The following is a 12805-nucleotide window of genomic DNA, read 5'->3' as shown; positions in this document are numbered from 1 at the left end:
CATGTAAACAGAGGCTAACGGAAAGTTGATAGCATTGGAGCTCATGCTTAACGTACTTCCATCTTTCTTTCCTTCCTGACTCACGCTCTACTGAACTCACCACTGTCAATAAAGGCTCTTCATGTTAGAATTTAATTTTATATCTTGATAATCTCGTTGAGAGAACAGGACGCACTAAGCTCCAGTGCAAGCTTACATTACAAAAGTAAAGATCAAGAAAAACCAATGACTTTAGCATAGATTTGTAGAGTAGGAGGAGCCGCTTTAAACTATATACTCAGTAGTATTTAATAGGACTCCCAGATAGTGTAACGATCCTATAGGTTTATGTTATGATCAGCCAGTTTCAATTTTTCCAACTTTGTTTCTGAGAAATAACATTTTGTACATGATTTTGACGGATGGCTAAGAATACGACTATACCCATGAGCCTCGGCAGCCGTTGCTATGGAGAAGAAACCAGTCACAGGTGCGATTCAGAGCAGTAATGAATTCAAAACGCTTTGTCATTGAAGTTGTTAACAAAATATTCTAAGATCGATGCCGAATTCATTCAAAAGTGACAGAAATTAAAACTGAACTGATTTACATTGTAGACTGTAAAACCATTTTTCTCAACATGGTCATCTTTAGCTTCCAGCTGCCGTTAGAGGCACACATGCTTGGCGATTGGCTGTTTATTGCCAACATGCACCTTGGGAGTCCTAGTAAACTTCTACCCCTAAATTTTTATATACAGCCTTGTACTTTTTTTTTAAAGACATGTTTTTAGGTATTTTTTTGCCTTTTAGTAGAGAAGCAGACAGGAAACAAGGGGAGAGAGAGAGAGGCGTATGACATGCAACAAGGGTCCCAAGCTGGAGTCCAACCATGTTATGTGACATGTGCTGTAACCATTCAGCTACCAGGGCGCTTTGTACCTTTGACTGTTTGTCAAAGAACCAGATATTTTCTAACACAGCTGTTCATGTTTTGTACCGATGATTTATCAGTGAGAGTTTTATGCCGATCCAAGCTGTAGAAGTGCTCAAACAGTGAGTCACATAACGTGGTCTATAGGAAAACTTCATGTAGTTTTTACTTCTGGAACCACCTGAAATAGCTCCTCTCACTTCACAACTCGATTTCAAATTGTACATTTTGTAGTGCAAAATAGGTGTTTATCATCATGACATATTGAATGCTTGCTCTGACGCTCTAAAAAGTCACTATTCATGTTTTTTCATGGTTTGGAAGCAAAGATTTCTCACCTCACATTGTGAAATTGTGGCATCATCATTTACACCAACCTGAGGCCACATCAGTGTGATTAAGGTTGCTTCATTTCCTCAGTCACGCTGATAGAAGTTAAAGTAGGATTGCTTTCATCAAATTTTAGAGAAATCCTTATGGTCAGTAATGACAGACAGACAATTGAGCTTGAAAACGTGGTGATGGTGTAAACGAGGGGTGCAGGTGATACGACTGATGTTTTGGTGCAGTGTTTAGAGAAAAAAAATGTAAAGGGAGCTGGGTATCATTTGGATCACAGCATGACAGAACAGAGGAGGAAGTTTGGGTTGGGCTGAAATGGCTTTTCTTATCTCATGGCGTTACTAATGGCTGCCAATGAGCCTTCTCTGGCTTTTTACAAGTGTCGGCTCATTACACAGCTACATTCCTCACCATACAATGACTGCTATAATAACAATGATTATCCTGATTCAGTACTCCGTCTTGGTAATGCTTCAGCTATGAATGGATGAACATAAATTCAGTTTGCTTTATTAACTTTCTTTTTTTTTCCTGTATGATTCGACAGACTTTTGGACTATTTTCAGTGAATTCCATCAGTTTCCATGAATATAATATTACTCCGTTGCCTAATGGACTCTAATCAGTGCATCTGCAGTGGTTGACGGCCTTGTCTTTTTTTGTTTGTGTGTTTGTTTTAAAGGCTTTTTAAGGGCTGTCATAAAACCATTAGAACACAGTGCTTCTTTCCTGCTGAGGAACATTACACTAAAAAACTAATGACCTTACAAGTTGTTTAATGGAGTGTTTAGTTCTAGTTTTCTTAAAATAAATCAAAACTTTACCATAATCGAAGGAGAAAATTATATATGAATTATCACCCTACACTTTAGAATTTCACTCAATATTTATATCAACAGCAGGTGGACACCATGCTATCTCAAACATCAGTGATTGATGCATGTAACAGCAATGTTATAAAACTAACTAATTGGCCCAAAGGGGACACACAGTAACAGGTCAAAAAAACATGACATGTCCATTACTAATTTGCCCAAAGGACCAAATGAAGACAACATGTTTACAATAGAAGTTTGATTTGATCTAGATTAACATATAAAAGGTTATAAAAAGACACCTGTTTGTTTTTCCTGTTGTTGTTCTTCCTGTCTAAACAATGTCCCCCGTTATATTTAAGTATCATAACTCTGCCTCTTAGCTTCTCGCGGCTTTGCGGGGATTTTTTTTTTTCCTTCCCCTTGGCTGTGATTGGGAGAGGTGAGAAACATATAAACAAGGGGTCTGCTGTTATCTGGCCCATCATAATAAAACACAGGCTACTCCCCCTTCCTCTTCCTGTTTGGGGGCTAATGGGAAAATGGGTCTCTGAGGAGTTGTGGCTGTTTTACCTCAGTGCTTTGGCAGCTCGGCCTGTGTGGTTCAGTGTTTGTCTGAACAGGTTGGTTGTTGCGCGCTCTGTTTCCAGCAGTCTCCGGGTCGGCTGGCATGTTCACGTTTTACAGTGTGTAAATAGACAAGCTCTGCAAGTTCAATGGTAGTAATTCACATGCTCAGAAAGGTGTTTTCCAGACATCAAGTATAAAGCGAGGGGGCAACAGGCATTTATGTTACTTTTCAGTGATGCATATGTAAACAAACAACGCTTCAGGCTGTTATGTAAATCCCCTGTAATTCCAGTTTTGGGTTGTTTCAGTTTTTGTTTTCATTTGAGGGATCGTATGCTTCATTAGTATCATGAGATAATTTAACTGCCAAGTTGAGGAGCTACATCTGGAGACATGATAAGCAAAATAAAATGTATATTAATGTAAAAAATATTTTTGTTCTATATATTGTATTCTCATAGTCACTTGCTTCAGAAAACATGGAATTGATTCTTATCTAAAGAAGATCAATAAAAAATAAAAAGAAATAAAAGCTAACATGAATGTGTATTATAGCCTGACCCGATACTGGATTTTTGAGAGTTTTAAATAATCTCATAACAATATGTCGACTGATAGCAATTTTTCACATAATGCCATAATCAAACATTAAGGATCCCTTGAATTTTTTTTCTTAAAAATGAGCATAGCATTAAACTTATGAGTGTTCTCTGGTCGAAAAACTATGTATGTATGGGCAACACTCTTGCTAAAGTACCACTGACATCTCTTTGGCATCTCTGCTCTGCAGTTTCTTGTTACTTATCAGAACACACACACACACAGATATCTGCAATTAGCTAATATCTGCCAATTTATTGGTCTAACTGTAGTGTGCAATCATGGAGATGCATGTTAACACAAATATTATTTGTCTTCCATTTTTCAGAGCAACGCATACAGCACACGGGTTCGTTTAATTTGAGGCACAGTGCAGCTTGGTTGAGTTCTCATCTTCACATCGTTCCTGTTTTATTTATTAGTTGTATCCTTGGCAGGAGAAAAACAAATGAGAAACATATATCTTGTTGAAAGCCAAGTGTCTTGTTTCCTCACGGTGACCAGCTTTGCTTTGGATTCTGTCAAGGTCCAAAAATTAGGGTCTGAACATTGATCCTCCTCCCTTAGAAACCTCGGTGGTCTTATCATGGTAGTCAGGTATCAATCACAATGAGTGTTGTGTTTAAAGGAATTTTTTTACCAACCATTCACTACTGAACAAATATTAAGCTTTGGTTGTTAATGCCATTATACTGTATGGCTCTTGGTGATTGTTATTTACACACATTGTGCTGTAATTCATTATTTAATTTTATCACTTGTTTCACCACAATACTGGTATTTCCACAGCAGGAATGACTTCCGCCCAAATTTATTATGACTTCGCTTTTTTTTTTTACCAGAGTTGACGGAGGTTTTGTGTCGGAGTCAACGTTCTACTTCCCAGTCCTTGTACAAACACATTCAGCTGTCAATCATTTCTTTGCGGTAGATTCCCAGTTTCCTGTGGCAGTGACCTTCAAATCACCACAAAGTTATGCTCACTTCTTTACACACACACACACAGTTACTGGAAAATAGAGGAAAATGTTGATGTATACTACAGTTGAAGATTGTCTGATAACCTTTACTATATGTTTGCAGGGAGGGTTAACTGAGCAACACACATCAAAAACTGAGAGCCGTCCAACTCATCCTCTGTCCTCAGCTGTTAGCCAGCAGCTCTGATTATTACAAGTACAGATTAAACAAGCTTGCCAACAGACATTATTATGAAGCATGTTCAGTGTTTTACTTCACCCTTTCCAGATTTTTCCCGTTCTTTAGGATTTTCCAGGCAGAAATGTTGTTCAACAAGTGTCCAAGTTTTTGCACAAGTGGGGGGATAAGTGCATATCAAGCGGTCCATGAGCAAAATTAAGTTATAATTCACCATTCTTACCACAAAATCCCATTCAACGGATATTTGGGTTCTAGTTGGATCTGTTTACTTGGATTCTTGACACAAAAAAGTTTGGGAGTCCAAGTTACAGGCTGTCCTCACCCTAAGGGAGTCCCCTCATTGTTCCAAATCATAGCTCACATCTGAGTTCTGGGAAATGCTCTTTAAGAAAGTCTACGCTGATATTGAGTGCAACTTGACTGAAAGCCATTTATTTTGAGGCCAAACATGACCTTTATCGGTAGTGTGTGTGTGTGTGTGTGTGTGTGTGTGTGCGTGTGTGTGTGTGTGTGTGTATGTGAGACCTAGTTAATCCCAATGTAGGTGTGTTCTCCCTGGAGTAAAACTGTCAAAGAAGTAAGTGTGTGTGTATGTGTGTGTGTGTGTGTGTGTGTGTGTGTGTGTGTGTGTATGGCTGGGTGGGGTTGCGTCACCAGTGATGGCGCTGTCCCAAAAACACAGGAAGCCGTAGGGTGGGTTTGGAGTGGGTGTTTTGCTACAAATAAAAAAAAAAAAGATTGTGAGAACAAGTGTTTCCAAGTTTGTGTGTGTGTGTGTGTGTGTGTGTGTGTGTGTGTTTATTTGTTTGTATCCATGCATATATTCTTGCACCAGCTACATGTGTACATATAAATAAGGCTTATAGTTTTGTGTGTTCATACTCTTGAAATGATGTATATTTGAAGCAGCACTTGTGTGTGTGGAGATGTGTGGATGTGGATGTAAGCACATTGTATTTCTGTTTTGGTATGTGAGAGAGATAGAGTGCTTGGGACATTGAGGGTGGAGAGGAAATGGTGACACCCTGAGATAGAGAGAGAGAGAGAGAGAGAGAGAGAGGGAAGGGCTTTGGCTGTGGCCCTCTGAACGATAGAAAGACAGAAACAAAGGGAGAGAGAACCTGGGAACAGGAGAGGAGAGTTCGGCTCAGGTTGCATCCAACAAAGACTTTTTTCAGAGAGCGGAGGGGAGAGAAGGGAGAGAAGACTTGAGAAGATGGGGAGAGAGAGTGAAGTGTAGAGAAGAAGAGAAGGAAGTCATGTTTGAGGAGAAGCAGGTGAAGGAAGACATAAAGAGGACACAGGGGACCCTCGAAGGAGGTAAAAAGTGAAGAGTTGGAGTAAGCTGAGAGAGGAGACGTAAGAAAGCCGAACACAAAACCCTGGTGGTGTCACGTTTCTGTCAAGCAGGTATCCTGATTTTCATGTTGTGCAGAAACTGTATTTGTGTGTGTGTGTGTGTGTGTGTTTGCATGTTTGTATACAGGACGGAGAAAGAAGAACTAACTCTCCTAAAATCAGTAAAATGAATTGCTCAAACTTTTGTCATGTGTTTTCATACTTCTGCATCTCTATATCCATGTCTAATGGTGTGTAACATACTTAACAAGCCAGACTTTTACTTTCTCCTCTTGGTTTGGCAGCGGCGTGTTTTCTGCAGTAATTATATGATGTAAATTAAATCAGATCGGCAGAGAGAGTCATAGTGTCATGGGTACGTGTGATTTAAAGCCCTGTGCCTGACCTGACCTCCCTTTGACTTCTGTCTCTGCCAACAGCATATTTATCCTGATGAAACATTGTTTTTGTGTTGTGTGCAGGACAACTTGAGTGTGTTTCTGCGTGGCTGTGAGGAATTGGGACTGAAGGGCTCCCAGCTGTTTGACCCTGGAGACCTGCAGGACACGTCGACACGCCCCACCGCCAAGTAAGACTCAGAGCTTCAGTGTTACCTTACTGCTTAATGCGTGCGTGCGTGTGTGCATGTGCGTGTGTGTCTTTCAGTTTTGTTCCAAAGCACAGAATCTTCCATTTGAACAAGTTCGGGCCAAACTTGTTAGGAAAGACTCAGTATGTAACGTAGTAACCACTGTAGTAATTCTGACATGTATAAAATAAGAGTTTGCCAACATTTACAGGCAGCTACTTTTGAATGGATTGTTATAAATATGAAGAAATCAAACCTCAAATCAAAACTAAACAAATCTACTTTCTGGGCTGCTTCTTGTTAGGATGAGGATAGTTTAAAAATTCAGTTGAAACATCGTGCGAAAGGATTTGACATTATCTGAGATGACGCTCTTAGTGAATTCAAGTCATCTGTAAAGGAGTTTAGTTCTTAAAGGCCCCATGAAACAGAAGATACATGTTCCCAGTTTTAATCCTGTGTCCCTGTGTTAACTGTTCATTTATCTCTCGTTATATGCAAAATATATGTAAAAAAAAAAAATCAGTATCAGATTATTTTTTTACATCAAAACCTCAAAACCATCTTTTCTCTTCCTGTAAAATGGTTTGAAATGTTTGATGACACATCCTGCACTCAGGGGCATTTACTCATTCTGCATCCAATGAAAATGCTTTCTTGAATTTGTTTGTGTGTGTGTGTGTGTGTGTGTGTGTGTGTGTGTGTTTTCATCCAGCGCTATTGGCTACTGTAAACGCCAATCAATATCCGCAACAAATCCCTCCCTAGCTTTGTGTTTTTACCGGAAACATGTTAATATGGGGAATGGAATAGAACTCTGACATCCGTTTCATGGGGCCTTTAATCCAATGTGTTTGTTGTCACTTGAGAAACGGGCTATCCTTCCACTTTTAACTGAATAATGAACGTTAACATTTTTGTTTGTACTGTTTATATGCTGCCCTCTTGGTCAGGTCTGTCTTTCAAAAAAATAATTTATTAATCAAATTTTTTATCTTATCGAATACAAGTTTAAGATTGTTTTGCTTTACTGCACAAAACAGCAAGAGGGTGCTGTTCTTCCAAAGCAAAATGATGTCAAGATTTTAGAGTTTCTGCTACTGGTAGATACTTATGCTCTTCAGTGAAGCAAAAAAAGAAAAGGAAAACAAGAAGGAGCAGTGTTTTTCTGATAAAAAGTGTTTGATAAGTGCAGTCTTTCTTTGGTGTGGTGGATGAAAGGTATATAAACAATATGTAAACAAACAGCAGTGAAAGATGTATTTTTGGTGGCAAAATGTTCATGATAACTATTTTATACGCTAGATCCTTCATATAATTTTTAAAAAAAATCCCAACAATAAATGAAGACTTGTATTTTAATAAGAGAACACAGAACAACAGTTTTTTTGATAATGAACACCTCAATTGAGTGTTAATAGCTTGTCTTTATTACTGATTGTTTGCTTCTTTGTGTGTCAGTCGTTGACAGTCACCCAGTCTGTTATTCTCTGCATCAGACAATCAAATAGTTCACTGCCAACACAAATAAGTAAATGAGAGTCAATGGAATAATTGTATGAGCCTGTGTCAGTGAAGCAACAATAGCACATCTGTTAGACACAACCGGTCTCTGTCCAAACACAACACAAGGTTTTGCATCACACACTGAACCGTGACTCCTACTTTGTTGCTTGGTAACAAAGCCAAGTGCATGTAGATTTATATTTATATAGTGTACGTGTGGGTGTGTTTGTGTGTGTGTGTGGCATGTGATGTCCTCATGCTAGCTGTGCATCAACAAGGTTTCATTCACAGAAGGGTTTAGAAAGGTGCTGCTGGAGATGGAGCGAGAGAGAGAGAGAGAGAGGGGGACAGTGCTAATCTTAGCTGGTCTCAAGAGGAGCCGCTTGACTGGTTCTGTCAGGACAAGGAATCCTTTGGTAGCACTGAGGTGTGTGTATGTGTATGTGTATGTGTGTGTGTGTGTGTGTGTGTGTGTGTGTGTATACACTGATGTTTATACAGCTTTTGTTTCCGAGCATAAGTTTACAAGAGTAAACATCATTCTGTTGCATTGATTCAGCTCCAGTTTAAATGGGACACTGGTGTTTGTTTGTCAAAGTTCATTTACTGTTGCCTTGTGCTTTATTTATGTTTCTCCAACAATCATGTCCTTTTCCAACTTTTTGGTTTCAAAAATACAAATATTTTTGTCAAACCTTGCGTGACAGTAACTGCCAGCACACAAGAGACCCTGCCAATAGACATGGATGTGTCATTAAAGTTTATAAAGTGATATATTTGGATGTTTTGGGGTGGTTTTTTTTTCAGATCATTGACATAAGTCAAAGGAATAATATGTGTGTTCAGGCTTTCAAAATATCAACTTAAATGAAATCGAAATAACACGTAATTTGAACAAATGAATTTGAACACAACCCGCATAGTTTATCCTAAAATACTGAACACCAGATTTCACTGCCTTCTTTTTTCTCTATGAGAAACCGGGTGAGACGTGTTCACGGCCGGTTGCAAATTGACTCGACGTCATTGGCTTCATGCAGAGTTCAATCAGATTGAAATCTTTCTGGAACAAGACTGTGTGGTTCTTCAGTGTCCAGCTAGTTTGAGAGAGGGGTTCGGATCATTCAGGGAAAAATATGCATATCTACACTTCTTGCCCGCACTTTTTTCATGTCCAATTTGCATTCGCCTCAGCTCATGAGTCAATACTGCCACATGAAATCCAGTCTAACTGCATTTTGTTCATTTGCACCGCTCTCGCTGCCTCCCTTTAGTGACAAGCTAACGTTACTAGGTCGCGGCGTTAAAAGTCGGCAAACACACATGTTTAGGAGTTCAGGAAATTTTGAATTTGAAATAATGATAACAGATAAAATATTTAATTTTCCTCATGTTCATATGTAATGTGTGCTATTTGTAAATGCTTATTATAAATATATAAAGCAGGAAAAACAAAAACAACTAAATCAAAGCTTCATTATAACTGTAATGGATTGTCTTGCTCTATGGCAAGCAAGGATATTTTCATACTAAACAAATATGAATGTGCTCACTCTAGAAATATAATGAATATACTATATGGACAATATGTACACAATTATCACAAAGTTGAAAAGAAACATTGGCGTCATTGTTTTAGTGTCCTTGTGTTCGTTCCAGAGGTTATGTAACCATGTGTCATACAGGATGCCATTTTCTCGCAGCTCGTACCCATGACAGGAAGCCCTCGAGTCTTCGGGCAGGTGTTTACTCATCTAGGAAGCAGCTTTGGACCGGGAGGCGTAAAGATAGGCAGGTTCTGGTACACTATGAGCTCAGGCCTGAAATATCTCCCGTTCCTCTGCGTGTAGATGGAAAGAGATCGATTTCCAAGATAAGTGACAGTTTGCCTGGCAGAGTCAAGGAGAGGAGAGGAGAGAGTGGCTGTGTTTCCATTCAGCTGTCTAATAAATTGAAAACGCTGGAAGAAATAAAATACAAATTAAATGTGTTTTTCTCAGCTGGGTCGAATTAAATATGATGAAAGTCAGAAATGCATGTCCACAAGAAAACATCTTTCAGGATTAGTAATGATCAGTATTGAGTAACTGTTACTCTTAGCTGTCAGTAAGTACGGGAAAATATTTCGGTGCTTTCATCTAAAAGAAATACACCTGGTCATATTAGCAGTAATAATTCTTCAACTTCTCACCAGGCAACATAAAGCCTAAAATGGACAATTCTTGGAGGTTTTTCTTGACAGATATTTAACAAAAAAAAAAACATTTCAGGACTTCCAAAACCAGATAGGCAGGAGTTTTTTATGTGCTAAAAACGTACAGATTGTGCCAAGCCTGCATTAAATAGTTATTCAAAAAATGCACTTCCTTTTGAAATATGTTGTACTTTTACTGATAAAACATTTGTTGGATGTGACGTAAGTTTTTGAAATATTATAAACATTAAATTGTAAAAATGTGTGGATGAAGACACAGCTGGTAAAAAGAGAACTTTAGGCGCAAAAAAACATCACTCAGCATTTCATAAAAATCTGACCACTTTGTAAAAATATTTTGTCAACGAAAAATGTAATCAGACTTTTTTAAAAAGGTCTGTAATAATGTTTCCTCCAATAATGATTCTATAATACTTTTATTATTCATTTGGTCACATTTACATACAGTACACTTATATATTTATGGTTTCCCTAAGGAAAGAGTGAGAATAACACCAATAGTCTACTGTATATCGCATATTTTCAAGTATGTTATCTCCACAGAATATCACAGAGGTTTATACTGACTGGGGCCCGTAACTGTGATCTAATACCTCGTGGAATCTGTTGTGTTTGCTCTTCAGGTTTGCTTCTACAAGGTAACAGCAGAGAAAAGCAACCTGTCTCCATGTTTATTTAGTCAGCTGACAGAAAGAGAGGATGAGGACGAGGGAGGAGGGAGGGAGGGGGGGGGGGGGATTTACAGATCATCCCCTCCAGCTACTTTCACCTCGATCTTCTTCTCCTCCTCCTTTCTTTCTTTCTTTTCTCAGGTCACTGCTGTCATGGAAAAGCCACGCAACTGCAATTTGGGTTTCACTTGAGTGTGTTGAGTGAGTTTGTCTTTGTGACCGTTAAGCCCCTGAAACTAGTTATAAACGGTCTTATAATATATACAGTAAATTCAGAAGTGTCAAATGCACATGAGATTCTTACACTTTGCAGATATTTTTTTGTGCAACAACAGTGTTATTCTATGGTGTAACTCAGAGACATTAAAGAAACCTCAACTTCTATACACATCTATGTGCATATGGTAGACGAGGTAATGCAGTATATCATCCATGTTGGCTATCTTTTATTCATAACAGATGATGCTGGTTGCTGCAGTGCAGTATATAAGAACACCTGTTGTTCGTATTCATCTCTTGGACATATATAGTAACTGTTATCCATAGTTTTCCTTAAAAGGTTCTGTATTTTCCATGTATGGAAACCTGTATGCATAAAAGCAATTCCTAACCCATGGAAGGCAATGTGTTTTCCATAGATGATGGTTTATTTTGGATATAAACTGATCTGTTGTTCATATTTGTAAGTAACCTATAAAAAATAAGATCTTACAATGTGATTTATTATCTATATTTAAGGCAACCTGCAAAGATAATGAGAAAGCCACTGTCATACACACTTTAGCCAGGCTGCTCAGTTAGCACCAGAAAGACCACGTCACCCCGCCTTGGCTACTCTCCATTGGTCGCTTGTCAATACAGCGTGAATTCTGATAATTTATTGATCTCCTATAAGGCTGGTGTCGGGCTAGCACTTGGTAAAATTGCAGAGCATTAAACCCAGTGAGCCCGAGTACAATCTTAGAGTTTTTTTGGTCATAATCCAGTCTGAGGCCTGACTTCTCTTTTTAAGGGTGCGTAGACTCTGGCAGTGGCAGGTCATTCCTGCCTGAGGTCATCAAGCTAGAGGACTCATTTTTCTGCCTCAACTCTGTCTTGAGAACACTATTTAAGACTTGTTTTCTTGAACCTTTGACCTGACTATGATATCCAGACCTTAACAGTCACAGATAAGGAATGATGGAGTTTGTTGTTGCTGTATCTCTGTCTTTATGTGTCTATAAAAGTCTATTTCTCTGGTGCTAATCTGTCTCCCTCTCTTAGCCTAGAAATATGTTTTTCCACAACACAAGTGTATGTTGGGGTCAGTTTTACAACTGCTTCTTTCCACTTCCCATTTATAGCTTCAAGTGGTGATCCGCAAGATCCACATCTTTTCATTTTGGCAACATCTGTGGTGCTAAGTGGCCACTGCTGTGGTGTTTCTGCACTGCACCTCCCCTCTCACTTGGCAGTCAAACCATCTGGCCACTGTGACATTTTTCTCCTCTAAATTTCTGTGGAAGAAAGATAGTCTTTGTGAACAGTGAAGGCTGGTGCAAAATGGCAGCTCTAGGAAGACACCTTTGCTCTTCATCCTGAGGCACTAACACCGAAACTGCATTTAATTCTTTAAATCTTTTAATAGCTTCCATCAAATTTAAGTGCAGTTGTGCTGCAGATGGTCAATAAATATGAAATAAATACATCACCGAACAGCAAATGAGATGCAGAGATGCAGTTGTAGTGTCTGTAAGTTCAGCCTGTGTGGGCTACTGTCACTGTAGATTCCTGCATATGTACAAAAGGTTTTGTTGTTGATGCTGTGTTGTGTGGGTATGTGGGAGCTGTTGAGTTTTATATATTTCATTAAATATCAACATTTCACTCTTTGTCTCTCTCTCTCTGTCTTATTCTCCTCAGGGGAAGTGACTGCAGCCGAAAGCTAAAAAATGTAAGTGATGCCTCTGGATTACAGTGGGGTGATTTGTTTGTGTGCTAAATGTATGTTTGAGTGGAAGCTGTTATTATAGCCTAGTGTTTTCTGTTTGTGCTGCGGCCATCACTCTTTTCTTACAGCTGCTCTTATCATGTCTGTTTCAGCTTT

The 12805-nt window shown here is 38.8% G+C and overlaps 1 protein-coding gene across 9 annotated transcripts in view; it reads left to right on the top strand.

Annotated features, from left to right (window-relative positions):
• The window catches only part of LOC122991065 (LIM and calponin homology domains-containing protein 1-like), a 95785-nt gene that overhangs the window by 45518 nt on the left and 37462 nt on the right, over positions 1–12805 (top strand). For all 9 annotated transcript variants that reach the window (XM_044364672.1, XM_044364670.1, XM_044364669.1 and 6 more), the window contains exons 4-5: positions 6221–6327; positions 12622–12652. In XM_044364672.1, coding sequence (XP_044220607.1) covers positions 6221–6327; positions 12622–12652 — 138 coding nt within the window. The remainder of the gene's footprint in view (positions 1–6220; positions 6328–12621; positions 12653–12805) is intronic.

The sequence above is a fragment of the Thunnus albacares genome, chromosome 10, assembly GCF_914725855.1.
Source record: "Thunnus albacares chromosome 10, fThuAlb1.1, whole genome shotgun sequence".
Classification (NCBI taxonomy): domain Eukaryota; kingdom Metazoa; phylum Chordata; class Actinopteri; order Scombriformes; family Scombridae; genus Thunnus; species Thunnus albacares.
This window is presented reverse-complemented; position numbering and strand designations above follow the sequence as displayed.